The sequence below is a fragment of the Lipophrys pholis genome (assembly GCF_963383615.2).
Source record: "Lipophrys pholis genome assembly, chromosome: 1".
Lineage (NCBI taxonomy): Eukaryota > Metazoa > Chordata > Actinopteri > Blenniiformes > Blenniidae > Lipophrys > Lipophrys pholis.
The window spans coordinates 35,481,926-35,509,488 of record NC_137635.1 but is presented as its reverse complement, the minus strand read 5'-3'; the positions used below and the strand labels follow the sequence as shown (position 1 = coordinate 35,509,488).

Below are 27,563 nucleotides of genomic sequence, written 5' to 3'. Positions count from 1 at the left end.
TTAATAAGCTGTGCAGACAGGAAACTTTAGCACTAATAATTAATATATCGTTGTATTTTCATTAGAATTAAATTTTTGAAAAGAGTGCGGTGTTGAAATGTGATGTCACCTGCTGTTTAAAGACATGAAGTCAGGACATGTTTCCCAGTGATTGAGCGTATCCTTGACTCTGCGGGTTGACTTTTCAATTAGTACATCGTGAATGGATTCTTCAATGACACTTTGGAAACTGTACAAGGACCGACAACATTGTATTCCAAATTTCTAGAAGCATCCATTTTAACATCTAATTGCATTTATTTCCATCAGTACAATGGACACATTTGTCCTCTCGCGGTCACACATTACAAAACTGATGTTTATCTCTTGCTAATGATCATATATTTGCGTCATCCTCCTCCTCCTCATCATCATCTGGAGAGTCACATATCCAATAAGTTTATTGACTGCAAATTATGGCACACATACCTTGGATGCTAATTTGTCATGTTATTGACAAAGTTTGGTCATATTCTAGACATTTTACAAATGGAATGCACTCAATGATAAAGAGGGAGTGTTTACGGAGTCATCATATCTATCATGAGGAATTAACCAGATTAATGTGAGAATTAGCCAGAGTTATGTGGCTTAAACAACCCATGGTTATTACTGACATCATGTATCATCTAAAATGTCTGCCATAATGGTCCATCCATCCATCCATCCATCCATCCATCCGTCCATCCATCCACGAATGAAGAATTTCCCCCCTAGAAAGACGATAGGTAATCAGTAACAGCTCTGTTGAGCTTTGTCTCTAAACATCCTCAGTGATCCAGGTTATGGTAATTACAATTCAAGGCCCCATACAGATTCAAAACATCGAGCAGGTCCAGTTACCTTCATGGCCATAATTGGGTCTTTTTCCAGTATCAAATGGCGCATATGAGGCACTTTTGCATCGAACTACCTATAATATCTTCTGTTTAGCTTTGTAATACAACATAGTGTGGGAACCTCTTCTCTCCAGTTCACAATTGCACACTTGCTATGAAACCTGTCTTCATTTTTCTTTCTTCATTTCTTTCATTTGCATTTTTTTGTTGTTTTTACCAGTTTATCTGAAAATGGATGGATACAATTATTAGATAAAAGTAGGTTGACCTGTTATTTAAACATAACAATGTAGCATAGCAGTGACCATGTGTCTCGTTCATTAATGCAATTATTGTAAATTCTACTACATATATATATGCCAAACAATTATGTTTGATACCCTTTGAAATGCACATGTTCAAAATCGAAACAATATGTATTTACGTAATATATCACTGACTTCCCTCTGGGATATGATCACCTCATAGATAATGTGAAGTAATTTTTTAACCCAAACACATTTTTTAAGCAAGAACCCCCCCCCCCCAAAAAAAAAACAAAGCCAATGCATATAACACAATATAGACGAAGATGACAAAAAGTGTGAAAACAAACTTGCTAAAAAAAAATGCTGTGATCATGAAAATAGATTTCAAAATGATCTTCTCAGTAACAGTTTCATTAGATGTTCATTTAAACTGAAAATCTACCATCCTCTTTTGAAAAAATAAAAATACCAAACGCATTCATGCGCTGATGATAATTTGTGGATCTTCATTACACAGCAGGGAGAAGAAATAATGAAAGCTGCTGAAAGGAAACAACTTGCATATGACAGGCTAAAACAGCAGGTTGTTTATGGTGACTGCTCCCAGCAACGGCGGAATATACTCCTGGGTGGGCTCCTCAACTCGTGTAACGCGTAGATGCATTCAACCATCGACACTAAAAATGAAACAGACTAGAAAGTAATTTGAACTGTGGGCCATTCCTTTGAAGCAAGAACACACACACACACACACACACACACACACACACACACACACACACACACACACACACACACACACACACACACACACACACACACACACACACACACACACACACACACACACACACACACACACACACACACACACACACACACACACACACACACACACACACACCCTCCTATATCTATACAGCCAGCTATTATCTGTTGTCGCTTCTATTAGCCTCTGTCATGATAAGGCATGTTATTAGTGTCAGTGTCTCTATGCAGTATTCAGTGATGGTACACAGGCTGTGAAGCAGATGAGCATTTTAATAGATGATGTTCCTATGTATATATTGAAGCTTCAATTAGAGCCGTCACCTTGGTGTCATAGATTGTGGATACAGGGTATATTTGAAAATTGTATTACATGGTTAAAAATATGTCTGTTGAAGATCTGTTTGCGGTAAAATCATGCCTTTTTAACAACGTGCCTATCCAGCAACAGCAATTCAAGCTTGCGATGTCTATGACTACATCTTTATTTAAAATGAAAGTGTGCAACATAACATTTTCAACACCCTCATGTGTGAAAATCCTGTGTCATATAAGAATTGTGTTATTAGTGCACATTGCACTCATGATGCTCTCAATACCAATTGATTTTACGTACGAACGCCAAAGAAAAGAGGTAACAGTGCATTCTTAATACAAATCAGCAAGTAAAGGAAAACATAAAGGCCGTATTCTGAAAATTAAGATGTTTACATTACAATGTATTTCCCTGTCTCGTTTTAATTTTCAAAGGTCTGCAAGATGTCCTGCCCGAGTTTCTGCGTGGGCGTTTTGTGGAAGCAGCCCTCAGCTATGTGGCGTGCAACTCAGAGGGTGAGCTGCTCTGCAGGAACAATGACTGCTGGTGCCGGTGCTCTCCTCGCTTCCCAGAATGCAACTGTCCCTTCGCTGACATCAAGGTCATGGAGGAGAACCTGGTCAAGAGTAAAGAAGCCTGGAACGGCTTCAACCAAGAGTTCATGGAGTCAGGTAGGCGCTGCAGGCATTTTTGGCCATGCCTCAGCATTAAGTTTTAAAGAGACTTTGCACGGGGAAGTTTAGTGTCTAAACTGTGTCTGAAAACAGTGCATGTGTTATGTTTTGTAACCATTTTCTCTCATAATGTTTAGATTTTCATCAAAATATGATCATTTTCACCTTTTAAAACAGGTGAGAATGCAATTTCTAGATCACCTGAAATGAGCCCATACAGTTAGTTGACTCTGAAGACCCAGCTTCTTCCTCATCTAACCATTATTAAGAACCATCACAGTGTTGCCATTAGAAGAAAAAAAAGTCATTGCTGATCATATTAGGGACCATCAGCATCCCCGTGATGTGAAAGAGTCTCTATGAATAAGGCCATGTTTACACAACATTTTAAAGGGAAAACAGTAAACTTTTGTTGTGTTGTAGGTGTCCATTTACACAACCACAGTGCTCAGAGTCATTGAATAATGCAACTTTTTGAAAATGGCTCCCAAAGTGGAACCTTTTGAAAATTCTTCGACTCTCTTTGTGGAAATGGGGAAAAAGCAACTTTTCAAAAACCCTGCTACTGCGCATGTGTACCACGGCCTTAGCAAATCGTTATTTTACACATGGTCAAGTAGATCGACAATCACAACCAATAGCGGACTGAGAGCTGAGATTCACCTGTAAGAGCAATCCAATGCCGCCGTCCGCCGTACGGGTCTCTGCACTCGCCATTTTTGATGTTGAAAGCGTATTGTTCTCTCTGTGCATGTGTGTGAGGTTTCATTACAAAAACAAACAGCACCAACAATGTAAACTGACAGTTTTTTCCCCCAAATGTTATCATTATGCAAAACTTCCTGAAAGGAGAACCCCTGAAACGGGGCCTGAGATGACCAAATTAGACATTTTAATCATCTTTTGCCGGAGCTACAAAACGGCATATATTATATAAGGGGGTGAAAAAACAGTATTTAACTACCATTCAACACGAATGTAATTCATTCATTTTAACCAGGAAGAATTACAAAAAAAAAAAAGTTTTCTGCAAAGCATAAACTGAAAATAAGCTTTTTCTCTCCCCAAATAAGCTTCCTGATTTCATGAAGTTCATCAGATATTCCTCATTGGAAAAATCACATTGCTTTCAATAAGTGAAGGACTAGGTTGACTTTATAAAGTCAATAAAAAAAAAAAAAAAAAACCTCCAGTTGTCTCAGTGTTAAAGCTGCCTGGTTATGCACTGACTGTATTACAGTGAAATAAGAGAGATGGGCTGCGGACAGCCGGACACGTACTCGTGTTGCATAAGTTTGTGCGATTCCAGATGTAGCAGGTGGGATTGTGATGATTTATTGCTCCAAGCTGGATGCAGTTTATTTTCAATAACACTCTGTTTATACAGCATGTACCTGTGAAGTGTTTTTGTGACTATGTTCATAAGTACTTGTGAAAGAACTGACAACCGACAACCAGAGACGAGCGATAATCTACCTGGGTTACAACTGCTGCAGCTTGATATATGCACATCGACATAACTTCAGCATGCTGTACACGACACATTTTATATTGCGTCCGGGAGAATTCTTGGTTATTTGGTATGAATCCTCTGGCGGCGAGCAGGCAAACTTTAGATTGTAGTAGCAGGTGTTGTAAATCTCCGCAGACTGAAACAATGATTGGAACTAATGTTGGCTCCCCTTCATACGGCGCAGACATTAGGAGCAGCTCTTTGTTAATTGTCCTCATCTTTATCCTGTGTTTTCGACTTGCCTTAAAAGATAAATTGGCGTAAATGTTTCTGTTTTAGCACTCATTGTCTGATGTATAATGACTATGGAAACTCATCTTTTTTTATTAACTTAAAATTTGACGCCCATGTGAGATGCTCACATAATCCTTTTTTTTTCTAACCTTACACATTATTCACAAACGTGAAAGATTATCTGCCTTTTTATGAGACGTAAAAGATACTCTACTGCTGTCTGACACCATCCTGTTGAACGAAGCTGACTTAGTATTTTTATGATTATTTCTGAAGTAAGATAAATAAGAATTCACAATTTTCTTAACTTATTCATACTCTAAACCCACAAGACTTAGAATATGACTGAGCTTTCTTTTCCTGGCTCATTCATTGAAACAGCCAACCAAATTAGAAATAATTCAGCATGTCTGCGAGGAGTCTTAAGTCATCCCCATCCTCCGATATGTGAATGTATTATGAAGGTTTCATCAATTCTTGCATCAGAAGGGATGAAGCCATACGGATGAGTGGTCAGACCATTTTAAGACTTCAAGCGAGGTCAGTTGTGTTCATGGAACAATCAGTTGGAGAAGTAATATTGCGTTCTGATGGTAAAGTCATATGTTTTCGTTAACATCCTAATTGTCGTCCCAGCACCTGATGGTGTGCTGATTCTCCGGAAGCCGAGTTTCTTTAGCAAAACTATTCATCACCGACAGCGAGACACAGGTGCGTCATGTAATGGTGGCGATGATGCAGAACCAGTCAGGCGTCACTTCCTAAATTGGCTGAGGCTTTTTTTTCTGGGATGGAGGTGGGGGGGTTGCTACAGCTCCACATATCACAAGCCCCCGTTTCAATGACTTTGGAAGATGTAGGCAGGATTTAATTGGAGACAGGTTTCTGGCATTTTTTTCCTAAAGTTTGTGTGCGTGTTTTGCGTCTGCAGAGTTCAGGCGATTGTGCACGAGCTGCCACTTAGGTGTGAATTGCTTGGGTGAGTGGCACGAGGGAAGTAAACAGCATTTTTCTGCATTCTCGTCGCTTCATTTTGACAGCACCTGACTTTGCATAGTTGCTGCTTATTAAGTCTTTGTAACGATGCGCAGCGCTAAAGCAGAGGGAGGCATGTAATTGCCAGGCTTTTCTTGTTTGCTGACGTTATAGTTTTTGTCGGGAGCTTAACTTTGAGCTGTTAGTCATAAAAAAATGAGCCCTTTAGTATTTTTAGAGGCGAGTGTGTTTGAGTAACGGGCTAAAAATATCAGCATCGGCTCCTCACTTAGCGGCACACACTTGCAAGGATCGACAACAGGCAGGCGTTTACTGTCCAGCCACAGGCATGCCTCCGTTCGCCGGATCATCAAGGTTTTTATCTAATTTTAGGAAACACACACTCGACTCACACGTTCACACACTTGCTATTGCCTCGCATGGGGCAAGAAGGGATGAAAAATGAAGGCAAAAGATGAGAGGGAGGTAATCTACATAGCAAATATTGTTTGACTTTCACAGCGCTGTGTTAGTATTCTTTGTCTCTCTCTCTCTCTCTCCCTCTCGCTCTCTCTTCCTCTTTTTTCCCCCCATCTCTGCCCTCCTACTGAATCCCTTCAAACACACACACACACACACACACACACACACACACACACACACACACACACACACACACACACACACACACACACACACACACACACACACACACACACACACACACACACACACACACACACACACACACAGTGGTTTGTAGCTTCTGGGGGTGCCTCGGAAGTTGGGCTGAATCGTGTCTGCTGGGATCGGCTGATAAATTTATTGTGGCGAGAGGAAAACAACTGGGAGGATGGTGTGTGTGATAGATTGTTCATGTGTGTGTGTGTGTGTGTGTGCCAGAGAGACAGAAGGAGGACAAGAGAGAGACGAAATGATTGTGTGCGCGAGAGGAAAAAAACATGGAGAATTATACCCTCAAACCTTAGCCACTCACCATTTCAAACCCAAAGACTCAAAGCTGGCTCGATAGCACTCGAATACAAATCAGAAGAAGTCTCCACTCTAAGGTTCTTCTCTCGCCTTTTTTTGCATAGATCTCAGCCTCAGTTTGTGGACGGCATAATGTCCTGGGAAGGTGTGAATAAGTTGCGTCAGGAACATCACACCTTTGGTTTTGTGAAATTGGAAAACACAGCCAGCTTCAAAGCTCGCCACCAGATTCCTTAATAACCGGCTCTCTACACTGTGTTTTCTAATTGCAGTGCCAAACTCACAATGCAGCGCTGTAATTTACTTCTTCCCAGTCTCACACTTTGACGTCGTCCGGGATCGTCTTGGCTTAACAGAGCACTGCTTAGTTCTGCTTTCCTACCATTTATTGATGTGTAGTCTGAATGGATTGTAGGTAGTTAGAAAAAGTGAGCTTGTTTTTTAAATATTCAATTCATTCCCATTGGTGTAAAAAAAATTGTTTTCAACAAAACAATATGTGCACTGACAATTTTTGAGATTCAAATTAATAAATGAAATGCTTCATGTATTAGATTGTAGATTATAGATTTGTTTCCCTGCTGAGCATTTCTGGAGGCAAAGCAATTTTTGTTGGACCGCCTCCAAATACATTACAATTTGCATGTTTACTCAAAAAAACAACTAAAACTGCAAGATAAAGTACATTCTATTATCAAGTGGGCAGTTGCATTTGGTTCAAATGAAAATGACTCCTGTATGGCCTTTGTGTAGATTCTTTTCACAGTTGTGCACAACTCACTGCTCTAAGCGGCCGGTAGTTTTCCGGTGACCTGTGCCGAGTCGTCACCCTTGAGTCTGGAACACTGACTTTTGAAGATAATAAACTAACTAGCCCGCACAGGTGACACAACACATCCCTGACTCACCGGTGGAAATGCCAACTTCAAGAGCCAATCTTATAATGGAGCTTCTGCTCGGGGTGAGAATTAGCATATCAATTGCATGTTCCACCCAACAAGCAAGCCATTAAGCCGGATCTGTAGGATATTACCTCAGCCGACGTGAGGGATGGGAGTTCTCGACCACCATACATGTTGCAGAGAGTGAGGAGAGGGTATAACTAACAAATGAGGTCACTCATACATGAAACATAAGACGGGGCTTCTTGGTAATTAAGATTCAATTCCCTGCTCCGAGGGGGGAAGGAGACAGTGTTAACTCCCTACTGAGAGAAATGGAGCTGGAGGAAGAAGGGAAAAAAATCCCACAGTAAAAGTGAGTCTTTCATGTCCTGCCGTATTCCGCTCATGTTGGAGAAAGTAGTGGCTTGCAGATTAGCTGTAAAGCATAATCTGAATCAATCTTCGGGTGCTTCAGGTTTTATTATTTTGCTGCCATTAGATTTTAAAAAAGAATTTACATCAGCTTGCAATCATGTTCAATATTTTAGTAGCTGAACTAAATAAGCCTCTATGAGATTAATTGTAACCATTCTGAGAGTTTTTGCATCAAAAGATTCAATTTCGGACACTAAAAAAAGAAAGTTCAACTCTTTATCCTTCCTTTCACTTATTCTTATCAACTGCTCACATATTTCTTGACTTATTTCTATGCTTTTTAGCTGCTCTGCCAACCCTGAAAAACAAAAGAATCTGCATGGATATTAGTGTATGCTTGTCCGGAGGCTCTCTGTATCTCTTGGAATATGATAAAGGCAAATCACAGATGATGGCAGCCATTATTAGGCATATCAGCCACTTTCATAATTCTTTACCACAGTTACATTTGTGTCCTCCGAGCAGACTCACGCTTAAACTTTTTGCTCAGAATATAATGTCTTCTCTAACAATCAGCCCAGCTTCAGATGCTGTGAAGTTGCTGAAGGTCTTGACCTGTCTTTGTTTACAAGAACAAGCAGTGCTTTCGACTACCTGCAGGTTCCATAGTCCTGCTCATTAGTGCGCGAACAATGAAACACTTCATGTCAACCATGGCCAGACGAAGTCAGACGGCCATTTTAACAATGTCACCAGTGCGAGGAGCCGCTATACCTGATGAATCACTGCACCGTGTTAATTGTATATTCTGAGCAAGCAGAGCTTGTATGAAATGGAAGAGAGTGGTGATGTGGCCATCAGGTTGGGCAGTCAGATCAAAAGGACAATTAAGAACTGTACAGAAAGCACAAATGAAAAAAGCGTTTTTTAGGACGTACGCATGCAACGCATTCACGCTCAACCCAGTGTGACAGTCAAACTGGCAGGATGCAGGTGCACTGCGAAGCACAGCTTCTCCAGTACAGACCTTCTCTATTATTATACGTGAGCTGTGAAAAGTTTGTTCACAATGGACACCTTTAACTCCTTTAACAGCACTGGCACGACAGCTTCTACGAGAAATTGTATTCATTCCACTTCTCCTCATGGTTATACACAGAAGCAAAGGAGCATAAAAGTAATTTGTAAGGACTGATGCATCCCTTGGTGCTGACGATATCACTCTTCATGGCTCAATTATCCCTAAAATTTAGTCTAGTTTTGTAGTCAGACCTAAAGAAATAAACTGGTCACCTCAGGAGGGTAAGTTGCCTTATATGAAGGTCTCAAAAGGTACTTGGCTGTTATTGAGAAACTTTGAGGTATGATCAGGCAAAATCATTTACTTTGGCATTAGAAGTCAACCTGTGGATGGAGATGGGGTGCAAACTGAACAGTTCCCCCGTCAATACTACTACTACTACTACTACTACTACTAATAATAATAATAATAATAATAATAATACTAATAATGCAACCACTCACATTCATAGCTATGGATACCAATTTACCTTATATGCATGCTTTTTGGATTGTGGTAGGAAACCAAAGTACACATAGTACACATAGGGAGAACAAGTAAATTCCATCTTGCCGTGAGGTGAATGTACTAACCACTACAACAGTTATCTCAGTTTAACATCAAACTCAATCCTCTTTTAAGCCAAAATGAAATTGGTCGCCTTCGAGCCTGACACCTAAAGAAACTTGGTTTTTTTTAGACATTGTTTGTGTACAGAACACTTTTTGTTCGAAAAAACAAGAAATCCAACTACATTTTATTTATTTTAAGTGGCTCAAAACTGGACAGTTCAGAAGCATGAAGCTGTTCCAACATGTATCCAACTATATAAACTTATTTCTTTGTCTTATTTGCTAGTTTTTTCCCTCAGCAACGCTCCTAATGTAATTATGAGCACAATAAAAGCGGTCCATAAAAAACTTTATAAAACATTAAAACTTCAGTGAACTTTGACTCAGGCATTGCATTTAGAAATCCACATCTTGAGAGTGTCTATTAGGACAAATTGACGACGTGTTGTTTCAATGTGTTATTCTGAAATTTCACTGGAAATAATAATCAATGAAAGATACTTTCTTGGTTCTTTATAACATTCATACACAGTCACATGCTATAAAAAAAAACGATTTCATTTCGTTTACATTTAGGGTGAGTGGCAAATTCAAATAATGAACAGCAAATCATCTCTTTGATACAGTTGGTGGAAATACAATATGAATGAAATTGTAATCTCAGTCTGAGTGTTTAAATATTCCTCATACCGTCATTATTTAGTTTTCTATTGTCATTTTGCTAAGCAATACAGATCCTCTATTCGTCTCTCTTCCTGTATTATGTTAATGAAAACGCTCCCCTGCAAGCTAACAGAAATCTGTTTGATACTTGGTCCCACCTACAAATAGTCCTGGCATGACTTCCACTCAGTCCTATCAGGACCCCACTGCTTTGAATCTCTGCCCATTTCCGCCTTTATTGCCGTCATAAAGCATTCTGTCTCGGGGTGTAAATGTAGCACATGCACTTCCTGGATTTGTCAAAACAAGGAAGGATTTTTCTCTGTTAGTCGCAGAGATGAATTTCCGCTTGGCTGAAGATTTGGCAACATTTCGCTGAACTTCTCTTTTCATCCTCCTCATTTATTTCACAGAAAGGATACATTTGGCACAAGTGGATTTTTTTTCCCCCCTTTGTTTTTCTTTCCCCCTCTCACTGTAAACTGGATTTTTTTTTTTATGTTTCTCTGCAGGAATACTGAGCCAAATCTGTCTTCGAGCATTCTTTTGTTGTCGCTGTTATTAGCATTGCATCTTGTAGTGGGTTTTTTTTTTAGAACACACTCTGGATTAACGGTTTATTAGTGTGTAGTGTATTCACTTTACTATGCTCTATTGCACAAGAGCAGCATTGGTATTGAATTATAAGTGGTTTTATGAGTTCATAATCATCAGTTCAATACAAATAAATCATTCAACTCGTGTTGTGCTAAGTACCACTCACTTGCCCTATTCTTAACACTCTACATGCAACTTTATTTCGGTTTGGAATTGATAAATACAACATAACCAACATTTCACCATAAAATATTTCTCTATAGTTACTAATTCAAATCACTAAAACTCAGACAGTATAAAGAAACCACTAAGGAAGCATCTCATCAATTATAACAGCCAAAAAAGGGCAAAAAAGAAAATTGTTTGAATAATGGCATTACTTTCATTATTCACATTGTAAATTTAAAAGTAATGCTGTGCGATCTGTAAACATGTGGGAGCCGAGACACACGTTAAACAAATGCCAAGCATGTACTGTACATAGCAAGCTAAATATATAAAGAGTGCTGTCCACACGTTTAAGGTTTATCTGAAATAAATGGAAATCTATCCTGTAATGCCAACAAAGAAAGCATCTGATTGATTTGAACTTATTAAGTTGAATTAGGAGTCATGCAAATAATGACGAGGCCCCCTCAGAGTCCTGATCTGAACATCATGGAATCTGTTTGGGATTGCTTGACACAGAAGAATTTAGAGATAGCCTACAGTGACAGAGGACCTGAGCTTTACTGAGGGGTTTTATACAACCCCTCTGCAGGATTCCTCCGAAGGCTGTCTGCACATTGATGTTTTTGGTGCAAGGGATGGTCATGATATCACACACAATAATTATCACCACCTTCATTAAGGAAAGCCTTTTTACATCCTACTTAAAATGTTTGAACTGTACTGTTTATGCCTGGCTTATTGTATTAGACATTATCAAAACTACAAATGCAAAACTTGAACCTAAAACAGCGTCATTAACTATTATGAAATAAAACCCAATGTTTTTCTTTTTGCATGTTGCAGACGAGCTGAGTAAGGTTACCGGCAGAAAACCGATTTTAGAATCTATGCTGATAATCAGTCAACCATGAATCTAACCGAAAAACACTTTCCACTTGCTCAGAGTTTAGATATCAAAACTAGTGTGAAGCTGTACACAAAGTCTTGAGAGCTGCTTGTTTTGGTGCAAGCTTGAGATTCATTTCAGATTAGAAAAAAACAAGAATAGTCTTGAATATTGTTTATTTGCATGTTGTGCTCATGTTAAACTATAGATTATATGACAATTCCATGAAATTGATAACTGATGTATCGTGTAAAGTAATATTTGTCTGTAAATTTGTTTTTAACAGAAGGCAAGGGTCTTAACTCAACCCTGCTGCAAAACCTTATTGACCTGCAGGAATCCAGATCCACTCTTGATAGGCTGGCACAGACTTGTATTAAATGGCTCAAAAGGAGCTGAAAATGCCAGCATTTCTGAATGGCTGGAAGAATTTGACATTTGATGACAGGTGTCAAATCACTGTTGTGCTTATTTGTTTACAGTGAAACGATTCGAGTCCATTTTGATGAAAGGATCATTGAAAGAAAAAAAAAACATGCATTACCATACACACTGTATAATTACAGTAGACATATACAAGCGAAAAAGATCCAAGCTGCCCCTTTTCCTTGACATATCGATTGTCTTTGGCCCTTGGGATCTCAGGTTTAGCATCAGCTGTGAAGGGCTGAAAAGAGAATGGACACCTGGGGTTGGCTACAGGCACATAATTGCTATTTTCAGGGAAAGTCCCTCTGCAATCTTTCTCAAACAAATGGCTGGTGGCAGGAAAAAAAAAATGTCTATTGAAAGCTGATGAGATATTCTGACCGAAGGCTGAACAGCCATCGCATTTAATCCATGGAGGTAGAGAAGTTATTGCTTTATTTTTATTGGAATTGACTGTCTTCCAGAATTTTGCCACATCTGACAGGAAGATTGTATCTGCAAGTAATATTCAGGTTGGAATATCTATATGGGTAATATGGGGTCAGTCCTTGTGTGTTGTGTCCTTTCATCTCACAGACATGACACAATAGTGAAAACATGTAGTATATTATTTTTCAAAGCTATGACAACACATATCATTGTCAGACAGCTCCTCGTCTCTATCACCATAGTTCAAGTCAGGACTTGCAGTACTTGTCCTTGTGGGACGAGACACTTTTTAGAAACAGGTTAAGGCTTGAGTTATGGTAAGCCATTACTGGTTTCTAAGCTTATGTCTAGTTTTGAAAACGATCTTTATCTAATCTCAAATTTTGTTTTTTGTCCCCGCCAGTGCATAAAAGCAATATGTCTTTCCATGCTTTTTGGGCAACAAGCATGACAAACAATAGCTTTCTTGCAAGTTCTGATCCTAACCATAACACCAACCTTAGGCTAGCCTTGAAATATAGCCTCACTGAGAAGAAGTATTGATTTTCCATATGACAAGTACCAATGATGTATGTAAACAGATCTAGGTTCCCACAACATCGTGAGAAATACGTATTTAACTACACACAAACACACTGAGAAATCCAGCTCTAATGGATTTCATGAAGGCCTTACTGAATTTGTGGTTGCGTCTCTCTCTCCGTCGTGATGTTATTCAGCTACTGAGTTATAAAATATTAGGTGTCTTCTCTGTCCAGGCTTGAATAACACGACAGAGATCACAAAGAAACCGCAGCAATTACTGACGGAAAATACAGATACAGAGTTAAAAGCTTTTTTAATATATAGGTTAGATGTTGTATTGACTATGGGCATAATTGAATTTCCTCGGTTTTTTGGGGCATTATTATAAAAGTTCCCATTATCAAAATGTGTTCATTCGTTTTGCTTTGGAAAAATGGAACAGCATTATCAAACTGAGTTTTTGTCCTTATAATGAGTCACTATTTTCAGTTGTCTCTTTGGTAAATGTTTTTGTTGTTTCCTGCTGTCCTTATAATCAGCTTTTATCACTCATTGTCATCTGGAATTAACTGTGTTTCGGGCAAATGGCTTGACTTCACTAGTTTATGCACTCCATTACTTCTTAAGCATCTGAATCAGCTGAAGTAAACAGAGCGATGTTTGGTCTGCTCAATTCGCTGCAGATGGGTGTCTGCTCCCTGCAAGGAGTTGTTTATCTACACGGATAACACAAACATGAATATTTCTACTAAAACAGTGACCATGAAAAGTTTTGTCAGATTAAAATGGTGCATTTATTCAATACTATATACTGAGGATGATCAAAATATTAACCCTTCACATGATCTTCCCTCTCCCCAGTCTCTGTATCACTACTATGGCTCATACCCTACACACTGTCATAGCAATGGCACACAGTCTCAAGATTTCACAGTGACTATAAGCAGTAAAAAAATTATGTATGTAGGCATCCCGGTGCTTTTGTTTTGTCACAGAGCAGGATTATGTTTGTGAATCAGCTTCACCTCATGTTGGCTCCATATATCTGGACTCCCAAGAAAAGAGTCCATTGAGTATTTCAGAGTAACCAAATACAATTTCTGCAGTCAGTGAGCAATTTGCTTGTAGGCAGCTGGGAACACATCAGAATAGATACCTCATAGCTTCTAGCTCGTCCCACATCATGTATTCACCAAGAGTTCAGAAGAAACTATCTATTGAGTTTTTAGACTGGCTTGAAATCTTGAAGATGTTCCACCTATTCCCCAAAAGGCTCATCAGTTCGGACTAGTCTTGGAGTTCAGTGTTTCTACCATGAATTCATTAATCCCTCAAATGAATGACCTTTCTTATAACCGTTTTCAAACTTGGTCAGACTGATTGTTTGAGAGACGAATGAAACAAGCAAGCCCTGTCAAAATGGAACAATCATCGGTGGACAGAGGAGGGGTTCTGAGACACCACTTGTCCCTAACTTGCAATGGAGTAATTTGTTCCACGCCAAGATGATTGAACCGTCACCCAGAGAAACTCCTGACTGGAAGAATCAACAAAGCACATAATGATGAACTAACTAAGCCAAAACAGAGGTCAAAGGACTTCAAAACCAACTTGGTTACTTTTAACATAAGAATTGGACGTAGCACGACATGGATGACTGAAAATCTTACCAGGCCTAATGGTAAAACCCTTTAAAACTGGAGTGGCATCATATTAAAGGGCTGAGATCTACCACAAAGCAAAACAAATAAAAATTGTCAGCACATACAGACTGTTTATACAGACTTTGTATGGTGCTTGCTGCATATCTTCAATCACAAGTGGACTGTTTATGCTTTCGGTTTTCTCTTGACCTTTCTTCTAGTACCTCCACAATCCAACATTTATAGTTCGGCTACAATAAATACCACAATCTGAAGATGATAGAGGGTTACCTTGACATTTCATACATACACTTGTATTCCCACTGCAGAATGAACCCACCCCACTGCATTGTCTTTTCTTTTCTTTTTGAATGACAGCTATGCACTCTATCTCTTTACAGGTCTGGAAGTGTGATGTCTGCTCTTGTTCCTCAATAATTGGAAAGTCATTTAATGTATTTAAACAATGAATCATGTGACATATTAGGCCACTCACTTGAAAACTAAACTTTGACTAAAGAGCTAATGTACTGTATGTTAAGGGAACAGTCGGTGACTGTAAGTGAATTAACAACTTAAAGCATATGCATGGAAACAGTATATCAGACTAAGTATATCCTTTAGTGGAGAAGAAAATGAGCACCATAAATTAAAGCACCTGCTGCCTAACTGTTTGTCGTATTGTGTTTAATCTGTTTTATGTGTTTTGTTGCATGACATTGCCTTTATTTATGCCATATTAGTTAGTGCTAACAACTACACAACAGTATTATCACTTTGTAGTGACAAAGGCATGGGTTCAGATTTTTTTTCTCAGAGGAGTTTGAATGTTCTCCCTCTGTGTGTGTGTGCCTGGATATTTGGTGACTTAATTAGCCCGTCTGAGTGTCAGCGGATTGGCTAAATCACTAAATGGGGATTTTGTGTCTGTGATGAATGCATGAGCCGACCTTCAATATAATACAAAAGAAAATATGCATTCTTCATCAAAGTTTGAAACCTGTATCTCATTTTGCATTCTTTTTGATGTCTCATGCACAGAATTCATTCACCTTTGTTTTATTCAGTAGTTTCAATAAAAATTACTGTGGTTTCCTGGCGTGATGAGAAGTAACTACAACAGCAGGGTCATTCAGCTACGTTTGAGCTGAACTGAACATTTAGTCAAGATGCATCTCTTCAAAAAGTGGTCTGCATTTGATCTACATGTCAGAAGACTGTTAGTATTCAGACATGAAGTCTCTGGTTAAAAACAAACAAAAACATCAAACTCCTAAGACGAGATCAGAATGTTTTAACCACAAAAGTAAAAAAAAAAAAAAGGGGGTGGGGGGTATACTTCATGTGAACTGTTTGCACTTTCTTATAGCAAACACTTATCTGTCACTTCTTCAGTGGCTGTATTTCAAATCTATCTCATGTGATTCTTTATTAATAATACTTCTATTCTGTCTGCATACGTCAGTAGTTGATCTGCTTCCTAAACTCGTATCCCACAAAATCTCCTCCATGTGACACAAACGCAGGCATCGATGGGAAAAGGTTGAGGAGGAAAGAGGAGGAGGACAGAGCGTGTGGGCAGTCGCTTTCTTCGTATGCGTGTCGTGATGGAAAAGAATTATCTCCCAAAAGACTTGACCGCTGGCATCGGCAATCCAGCGCAGATGTCTGTGGAGGAGGTTTTGGCGGTAGGGGAGACTGAGGGTGGCGGATTGGAGGATTATGCTGAAAGACAGAGGCGGAGAGATGCTCTGGAGCGACAAGTCGACAGACGCAGATAGGTGCAGTTTGATTTTTGACAGAAACAAAGGAGCCTGAAGCAGGGAAGAAAAGTACCAGAGGAAGAAGATCCCCCAAAGGAAAAGAAAAGCTCATCAGGGTTGCTCAATATGCTCCCTTCCTTCCTTACATATGCCACTTTTCAGCCTATAAATAGCCCGAGGGCCTGAGCCCCCAAGCTGACAAATAGGCAAGCAAGAGCAGTTCATCTCAGGACGTTGCTCCGGGTGAGGTGAGGTGACACTGGGGCTCACAGAAGCATGACCTGGTAGTTATTAATCCTTCAACATGCGTAGAGAATAAAAATGAAGAGATGGAAAAGAGGAGAGGAGCAAATGAAGAAAGAGAGGGAGATGAAAAGGGAGGATGTGAAAGCGGTGTGAACGAGAGATTAGAGGGAAGGAGGGGAGGACAGGAGATGAAATGAAGGAGAGAGGTGGAGAAAAGTAATAAACAGACTGAGGAAGATTGGTGCTTGGGGGAAAAAAAAAAAAAAAAGTATAAATCACCTAAAGGAGAAATATGAAAAATGAGGGGAGGAGCAATGGAAAAGTGAGAGACGTGACAAAAGAGTCAAACTAAAATTGGATAGTGGAGTCACTCCCTGGTATCTTGGATTCCTTTTGTTTAAGGCTTGTGACATTGCCACACTTGCAGATTTGTTTTAAATCACAGAGCCTGGAGAGTGTTTCACAGCAGGTGATCAGAGGAGACTGCGCCTCAGGAAGCATGCTCACCCACACACACACACACACACACACTGCTTTACTCCTGATTCCCCATCTCTACTCCTCCCCAAGTCTTGGGTAAAAGCTCTCCTCTTTTCCTGAAGATAGAGATAAGAAAGGGAAAGAGGAGGTGCCGCCTCTCTGTCCGGGGGGGGGGGGGGGGGGGGGGGGGTAATAGAGGAGGGAGCAGTGTAATGAACACTCTCTTATCGCTTCTGCCGCCTCACTTCCTGGAGACAACTTCCGTGAAGCGTAACTAAGACGGTGGTATAGAGGTGCAACAGGGATGCATCATTTACCAGGTAACCGCTGCTGCTGGGACCTTAAGATGATGAGAGTTTGTTGAAATCTCTCACCACCGCACGGAAGTGCGGGGAGCTCCAACCAGGCAGCAAGACTGGGATACAAACCTTGGGAGAGTTTATCTTTGGCATGTTAATTGGTAAACATGCACTTGGAACTTGATGAGGGAGTTTGTTTCATGTCATCTTGGGACAGTGGCACAGTTAATTGTGGATTCAGAAGTGCACTTTTACAAGAGAACGGGGACAAATGCCAAACAAATCTAACGTGAGCTGTTCTCAATTCCTTTGTCTATGATAGTGTGCGAATAGAAAAATGACTGAACGCTAGGTAAAAGGCATTTATTCAATCTGATTTTTTGAATTTGAGTGTGGGGCAGTATGATCAGAATTGTAGATGTTTTGCATGTGGAAATCTGCAAATTAAACTGATGTGACTTAAAGTTACAATTGTCAAAAAATAAATGCAATTGATCATTTGTCACCCTATAAACAAAATTCTATAATAGAAACGATCACAGCAAGATATTCAAAACCAGATATAGCACCAATTTTATGTCCTATTAAGGTGTGATCAAGCTGGACGGATCGAATTAACCCGAGTCAGTGAATTCTATTCAAAAACTCTCATTTCGTGAAGGCAGTGATTACGCTCTTTGTTGCTGTAGTGTGTTTCCCAGCTGCTGCCCTGACTGGCTGAACTGAGACTCTCCTGGTGCCAAGTTCCAATGTGACTCTCCAGAGACTCAATTAGAAAGAGCCTATCAAATGTCATCACAGCATGCGCTTGTGTGTGCATGCATGTGTGTGTCATTGTGTACTTGCGTATATCAGTGTGAGTCCCAGCTGCATACAGCCACTCACAAGGCCTCCCAGTTAATGAGGTGCTCATTAACGACCCTCTTCAGCCAATAACAGTTTTTTTTTTTTTTTTTTTTTTTTTTTCTCAGGGCCTTGTAAAGTTCATCTTCTCTGAAAGGAACTTTTACAAGGTGAACAGCTTGAGAGTCATAGGGGAGGACACACACCAATAGTTATATTTGAAAGAAATCTAATTTATTCAGAGGCGCACGCTAAAATGTATTGTGCTTAAAGTATTGCAGAAGCCCCGTAGCCTGAACTTTAATGATTTGAAAAATGAATTAGGTCACTCAGGAATTGTATCCCCAAGCAAATACTTTCAAGGTGGCCTTTCGCTAATATAACAGCAGTTTTACTGTGGAGTTGTTTGAGAGACAGTTTGCTTGTGATCATTCATGATGTTCAATCAAATAAATAGACGATCATCTGATTGAATTCTTTTCAATTGCGATATCAGACTGTCCCATTTACATGAACTCTGAATAAAATGATCAGATGTATGCACCAAGGATGTTGTACCATTCAGTCAAATTACCAATCCCATAATGCTTTGCACAGTGATATTGGCTGTTTGTGACATGTGCACATAATCCCACGTCCAGCTTTTCCAAGACGCCTGCCAGTATTGTTTTGTCAACTAGACTGATGGAGTTTGTTGTCTTTCTGAAGAAATGGAAACACTAGTGAATCCCTCCGCTCGTTCAGAGTCTGGAAGTCAGGAAGAAATGAACACACCGTGGTCCTTTTTTCAAAACAGGTGATGATTTTCCAAATAGAGATGCACACATCTTTGACAAACTATTGTTTTTTTGGACTCTGATCACATTTTAAACAGGGTTATTCCAACTCCTTGAATCAGATAGACTGAATCTAAACAGACAGGCTTTATGTGATGAAACCTACTTTTCATTTGGATGAGCATTTAATCTGCTCTTTTATAGTCCACAGCAAATGACACATTCCTAAATGGTCATTTGCATGGTATTTCAAGTTTTTTATTTGACTAAACAACAAAGTTATATATATTTTTTTGCTGTGCTCTGCTGTTAAGTAGTGATTACTTTTTAAAGAAAGCAGATGTTCTAAGCTGAAGGTTAGTCGCTTCAGGCTCTGACACAGTGCGTCAGCTGGATTCACAATCAACTCAATCATGAACTGAACCCTTTATGACTACAGCTTCATCAGTCTCAGTCACTCTGTAATCCTATTTCATTAATGATGCAGCTAATTCATTAAATAGTTTTTTTTATCTATTTACATCAGTCTGTAACTCAGCTAAGTCGGTCAGGAGACACAAGTCATTACAATGGCATGATCACCTTTCTTTTCATACCAAATGACATGGAGTATTTATAGACCCTCATTACTCACCTCAGCAGTGACATCTTATTGGTAGGAGATAATTGGGACCAAATTCTCTGTTAATAAATTCACAATGGGCTCTTCATTTGGATTTTTAATTATTTCCCTCCCATACAAAAGGTTAAATGGGGGAGGGGAGGGGAGGGGGGGAGGGGGGGGCTGCTTCATTTCTTCTGCACAAACTGACCAGTGCTAACACTCTCCAAATCCCTTACAGCGATCTCTATCTGCCTCCTTCTCTCAGCCAATCTCTTTTAATCTGTCTCTCCTCCTCCCAGCCTCATAGCCCCTGTGGGGAACAAAGTAATTCCCATTGCTCTGGTACAGAGAGCTCAGAGTGCTGTCTAAGCCTCCTGCAAACAGCTCCTACCTTTACTTTGCCCTGGGCCCCTAACATCTCCAACATCTCACAGGAGAAGGTGAAACACTCCTTTACTCCCTCGTACTGGGAGAACAAAGATGTATAGCTCACTACAAGCACTTCATTGCAGAGAGACATTCTCACCTGTAATTGCTGACACGCTCACCATAGGACACCATCTGTTAGGCAGCCTCAGGACTGGGCACTGCGAGAAATGCTTTGATCAATAAAATAGAGCCTACATTTGGCATCTTAGCTGAGCATGATCTGAGTTGTTTCAACACATTCAAGCCATCGACATTGCAAAGGGTTTCTGTAACAGTTGTGCAAACTCAAATGTTGTGCGAGTACTTAAAGAAGTCTTTTACAAAGGCCAACTTTGTGTTCGCCCGTGTCTTTGTATCTCCTGCAGTGCGAGTGCGGAGGGTTTGGGGTTCCTGTGTCTTTGAGGTGCATTTTATAAAAGCCTCATTACCAAAGCACACATAAGGGTTAACAAAAAGAAGAAGAAGAAAAAAATGTCAAAAGCTGCAACGTTTGAGCAAGAAAAAGATTTCACCTCTTGTGTTCAAAAGGACGAATGATTTAAAAGCAGCTTGTAAGGATCACAAGGTGAATGCTCACAAGGATTGAAGACAAAATGGCTTTCTTTCAGACTGAATGAGGAGAAAATCATTTTCCAGTTTATATCAGTCAGTTCACTTGACACACAAATTAGCGAAACCTATCTAATTGTATATCAAATGCCTCTGTGTCAACAAGATGACACCATTAACTGTAACTATAACACTGACTTCTTCTAAATGCTCTCTGTTAAGCAGCTTTCCCTAGAGAGTAATTATAGTGGAAAGAGTATTGAGGAAGTGAAAGGACATAATTGTAACAAAAATCTGTTGATAGGACAATCTTCTGCCATGTTCAGCTTGGACAAATTATGGTCGGCGAGACACACATACACATGCACACTCTCATATTATTTGTGGATGGATTAGTGTTTGTGAATTTGTTTTGTGAATCACTCAATTAGTATGTCATTGATCTGCCTACTGAAGTGAAATAGCGTCGTGGAAGCCAGGTGCAGTAACTCTGTCGAACAATTGAAAATTGGCATAAAAATATAACTGATCTACAATATTGTTGCATCATTTCTTTAATGCTTTTGTGTGTGAGTCGTCATGTAAACTAAATCATATCCTTACCCCTGCTCTAAAATGTTTCAAATGTTGTAGTGAAAAGTTAAATCTAGTATTTCATCCACATCGTTTAACTCCAGGATAAACTGTAAAACAAGAACCAGCAAGTAACTGCGAACCCAAATTGTTGCGCAAAGTAGTCCAATTACAGCATGTCTATTTGTCTCAGCTTGACATAAATGTATATTTTTCTTTCTTTAAACCCGACCACTTAAATAGCAAATATAAAGTGCTTGTATGTCTCTGCCTAGGCTGCTTATTTTGATTATACCGCTAAACCCACTAAAACTAAGTCCTTAGTGCTGCTGCATTTCCTTTTTGTTGTAATGGCAAGTGCTGTTATTCACATATACTCATAACTTGAGTACCCCCTGCTTTATATATGTTTAGGATTGGTGATTTATCGATTGATCTGATGAGCTTGTGACATTGTGTGCTGTATTAATTCAGTTTGAAGACCTGTTGCACAGAATATATATATCTTTTTTTTATACTTAAATTGTCCATCGTCTTAAAATCAGCAATCCCCAGAAAATCAGCAATGTAGCAAGATGTGTGACTGCTATATTGTGATATATTTGAAGCTACATTCCAAATATGTAAAAAACAAATAATTGGGCGTATAAGTATAGTATTGGGATCCTAATGAAACATAAGCAGCTACCGTCTAAATGATCTGAAATTGCTGGCATCTCTATACATTTGGCGTCATAACCTTCACAAACAAAGAAACACTGCGATAATGCTAAAGGTGTTAAAACATAAACACAGCTCTCCCATTACTTGAAATCATTTACAGCTTGAGCGGGTGCACCGTTAAAACCCATCTGTCTATAGACAAATATGCAGCGTTGGCCCATCTGGGTTCCCATTGCTCTCTGAGACCTTGGGAGTATTCAAGGTTAATGTCCCCTTATTAGGCACAGCCATCATGGCCCACAAAAGCTTCCCCTTAATGTATGAGGTCTGCATGTTAAGGAATACCTAACACTGGTTAAGTAGGGATTTGCCACCATGCATCTGTCCTCCATTTATCCTTTATTAATAATGAGGAAGCAGCTGCAGGCTTTTTCGTGTGCTGATAGGTGGAACCAAATATACTTACGCTGAAATGGTTCATTTAAAAAGAAAGAAACACTTTCAACATAAGTAAGCATAGAATTCATTTTAATTCATTTTGGACCACAAAACATTTGCATGTCAATGATGCACATTGTGTTCTGTAAAAGATGCTACTTTATTAATTGTGGCTACATGCTTCACTGCTTATCCAGAATAGTTGGCTGGTGAAGAGATTTAAAGTGACTAATACCGTCCAGAATTGACTATAACAGTGAAATAGAAGAATAATTAGTTCTTCCTTCAAGAGAAAGTTCTGTTCTCACCGACACAGAGAAAACTTGATTTAAAAAAAAAAGAAGAAAAAGCATTACATTTACATAAATGTTCTTTTCCAGGAAAGCAGTCAGTTTCTACAACATTGTCTTAATATGAAATGTTACAGTGGTAGTGAGTTTGGAGAAGCTTAGGTTTCTCGTTTTCTCTCCTAGTTGGCAAATCATAATGTGAAAAAGGTGACAAAGTCCTACTGACAGTTGCCAAAATTGTCAAACCTGAGTCACTGATGACTAGATTTCAAAAGCTTTGCTCAGTGTTGATGAGCTGTTGATATTCACATACTGTTACATGCTACTTAGAGCACATATTCTCATTTTCCTCATCGACACATGTATAATATGAAAACTGACAGTGCTAGTTGAGAACTTGACTGAAAGATGCCATCTCTCCTGAAACAAATAGAAAAGTGCCAATGCTTGTTCTGAATGGTCACATATTCATGGACATGGAAGTCCACTGTCATACTCGTGGCTCTATCAGTTTCCTTGAGCTTTAAGATGAAGATTTTATTCCAAATTCCAAATTTACAGCATCATACAAAATACCCTGAAACTCAAAGAAATGATTAGAAAAGAAAAGCATTACAAATAAAGAATTAATGTCAGTTAGGTAACAAGAGTGAGGATTAAATATTTCAAAACTCTGAGGCATTCATTTATCGGGCAGATTGAGAGCACACTGGGATAGATATAGTCGTCTGGATCTTCTCCTGGTTGCTGCAGCTCTCCAGCTCTACTGCAGAGGACGACCAATTTCTGGAAACACTGTGTGAAGGGGATCACCTGTCTTTGAGGATGTTGAGGGGGGCTTAAGGTGGCAACATCATGTCTATCACTCGGAAAAAGCAAGAATCTCTGCGATATTGCGGTGATGTTTCGATTGCTTTTTTCAGCCCCACAGAAAATCCTTTAACAACCTGTCCCTAAACAGTACTGGCTGAAACGACGGTGAGTAAAGCTCACCTGCAGTCCGTGTTGTTTTGAAAGAATGAATTTACTAAGCAGCGCCAACTTTCCTTATGGCGCATTTTAAATACAAATTGTGCCACTTGTGAAAACTGTTGCCGAGTTTAAAAAGGGCATAGAGCGGAGGGACACGGGGTTTTGATAAAGTTCACATTATGTTTAGTCAAATTGGTTCATGTGGATGAGGATGTTGTATTCCATGTTCTCCTTCGGGGATTCCATATTCCTTCAGATGAATTTGACTGTGAGGGACCGAGTGATCACCCTGACTCGGGATGTGTTCGGCCTGGTTGTGGTTGAGTGGAGGAGGAAAGGATGAGGTTGTAGTCGGCAAATCAAAAATGAAATTAGTTTTATTTTAAACTTTCTTTTTACAAGAGTTGACTGAACATTTACCTCCAGCCGCACAGCCAGCTGGCTGACTCAGACTTACTCTTTCAGTCTCTCAGTCATCTCTGACACAGAAGGTATGCCTCCTTAAATAAGCCCCAGCCCCACCCTGAATTGGGTCAATCAGGACAGGCTGGGCTGAAACAAAAGTCCAAGTGGTGTTCCAACCACCCTAAATTAACGTCACTCAAACATTTGACAAATAAAGATACATAACAAACAGCAAATGATTATCATACTCAAAATATATACAGTACATTATTTTTAACCAATTTAAATTTATTAAAATTTAAATTATATATATGTGTGTATATATATATATACATACACACAAATACACAAATATACAAACAGTGCACCCGTACATACAGTGAACTGACCCACCTGCCGTCAAACAGGTGAAATACAGCTCCTACAGCGGCGCGCCTTCCGCAGAGGAAAAGTCTGATGGAGCAGGAGCAGGAAGTGCGTGCGGTGAGTTTTGCCACTATTCAGACTGAACACTGTGTACCACTGACATGAGGCATAGTGGGTACCTCACTACAGACTCAGGATGTTGTCAAGTACTGTCAGCAGTGATGATGGATTTGGTTTCTCAGTCTGTTCTGTGGCAAAACGTAGGGCAATGCCCACTCCGGCCCCACTCATGCCAGTGTGGGTGACTCGATGCCACAACCGGTCCCCAACATAAACTCCCAATGGTCACAAGCATTCCCCACTTCATAGTTCTCAGGTGAAAAACACCAAACACTGTGTGCATGTGTTCCAAAAAGTCTGTTTACAGTGAGAAGGGAATATCACCTTCTCACATTGACAAACAAGGTTTGTTGGCTCTTTCAAGTTCAAACTTTGCTTAATCTTTTATAGTTTACTTATTGAAAATAGCAGTACGATGTAAATCACTCCTGCTTTTTTTCCTTTGGAAAGATTGATAGTGTGTTATGGGTACTTACAAAGTCTGCATTATAAGCACTGTGCTTTTTATAAAAGACATCTCTTTTACAAATGCCAGCGGGTTTTCTGCGGCATGGTAGTGACATTTAAGAAGATGAATAGATAAAAGGAAATACATATGGAAGGAAATCTTTCTTCAGCTCTTTTCCCACATCCACTAAAACACACACACACACACTCACACACACGGTTTGCAGACTTGCTTTTATCTTTAATGGGCCTTGTCGTTACGACAGTGCATCCTCCTTTGATCGAACCATCTCAACTAATAGCCTGATTCATTACGATCCCAAATAACTTGCGTTAAATTACATGGTCATGCAACCACATTGAGCTTAATGCATGCATGCAGCTTCTGGGTGATTATATAGCATGAATAACAAGACATGCAAACAGGAGTATTTCACTGAGGCATGTGTTACTACTTGTGTCTACTGTGGAGAGGTTGGATGGGAAATGTGATAATATGAAGTGGAGTGTCACATCATCAGCACTGTAAAAAAAAAAAAACAAGACCAACAGAAGGAAAAAAGAAAAACAGCTCAACCTAAAAAGAGGTACCAAAAGGAAACCGCTTAAACAGTTGTGTAAATCACACGATGCCTGGTAAATCAATCTATTAGCATATACTCCTCACGGTATTTCCTGAAAACGCTCGAAACAGATGTATGTGTGACCGCTATGCATCTATCAGATGCAGTCCTTGTCAGTAAATCAGTTTCCATGCGTGGTTGCATGCGATATCGACTTTGTACGCATTGCAAACGTTGACTAGATCACTGACCTTAAGCTCATTTTTATGGCTGCCCTGAAGCCACACCTGAAATCATATGAGCCCCACTTGTTTTGCACCACAGGTGATGTGGTCCCCACAAGTCTGTATGATTCCAGTTTTCAGCCTCCCGCAATGCGAGACGATTAAGGTCACATGCACGCAAGCATGCACACAAACAATGATTTCCCACATCCTTCATCCAACCACCCTTCAATTTATACCCCACAGTGACACCCCCTACAGTCTTTAGGAAATAATATCATGAAATGTCAAATTGTCACACAATATCTCAATCACACTGGATAGCCATGGAGGTGAACTAATAACGTTGTCCCATTCTTTAACGGATGCTGTTCAGATGCCCTTGAGCAACCTGCAACTGCTCCAATGGAGCAGCAGGAGGCCGCTGCGTTACTGGGCGGCTCCCATCAGCCAATTGTGCAAGGCCACGGTTTCCCCAACAACTCCCCAGTGTGTGTAACCATGTAAGTGTGAAGGAGAACCTAGCTGAAAAGAACATATGTGTTCTGTTAAACCTCCATAGATAAAATGAAGAAAAAAAAATGACTTGAGAGGTTTTTCCCAGCAGTTTGTCCATTATCCCTTTCTGCTCTTGCAGCAGGAATCTGGGAGGTAGTTCATCTTCAAACGGTTATGCTAAAGGCACAGCGGCCTCCCGACGTGTTTGTTTTAGCCAGCGGCAGCTGCATTTGACCTGAAGGATAATACACGGCCGGTGCAGAGTGATTTTACTCATCTACACTATAAAGGCGAGAGGAATCTAAAGGCTTGACATGCCAAGATTGAAAATGTCTCCATTTATTATCTCTATTTATGCAATGACGCCTGGCCGGTGCATCAAAACATGGAGGTGAAATAAATCCATGCAAATGTTAATTGCACAGTCCAAATAAAGCAAAATCTGACATACTAATTTGCATCTTTTTAAAAAACCCCAAAGTAATTTGGGTCCCGATACATCATTTAATCTGATTTAACAAATAATGTATGATTGTTGACATAGCAACAGAAGAGTGATGTGTTTATTTTAAGCCCCTAATTTTTTATTTTTTTTTTCCGTTTTAGTATGTTGGTCCTCTTCTACGTTCACAGTCAGGCAGACTAATGAAGTGATATAAATGAAATAGACATTTGTATATCAGTCACTATACATTTTGAAATAAAAGAGTACAGATTGATGTGATTGTTTTGAGATTGTACACTAGGATTCATTCTCAGTCTTGAGTAAAGCCATATAGTGAACATTTCTTTTTATACTATTCCAATATCGTTTAGCCTTCTCCTTTTATGCTTCATGGCCAAGGTGTAACTTAAGGTGATCCTCCATATGAAATATTACTGAATAGTGTTATTATAGAAAGACTCAAGTCATAACACCACTTAGCTTTTGTGTACAATTGACAAAAATGAATGATTCTTATCGATGGGCATATAATATGTAGGGGCTACTTTAAAAGACATTATGAAAGGTGTTTATGTGCACAGATCAATAATTTTCTTAAGTATTAAGTTATTTAATGCAATTTGAAATCAGACTTTGTGAAGTTAGGATCATAATCCCCTTTTCTTCACTCGTCTTGTCGATAACTATAATCGTATTTCTTAGCCTCTGTGTCTCATAGGTCAAGACACAGAGGAAAT

At 39.5% G+C, this 27,563-nt stretch overlaps 1 protein-coding gene across 1 annotated transcript in view; it reads left to right on the top strand.

The window, feature by feature from the left end:
• Positions 1-27,563, top strand: part of brinp2 (bone morphogenetic protein/retinoic acid inducible neural-specific 2) — a 209,032-nt gene that overhangs the window by 164,169 nt on the left and 17,300 nt on the right. The window contains exon 7 of the mRNA XM_080486630.1: positions 2,645-2,881. Within this exon, the coding sequence (XP_080342756.1) occupies positions 2,645-2,881 (237 nt within the window). The remainder of the gene's footprint in view (positions 1-2,644; positions 2,882-27,563) is intronic.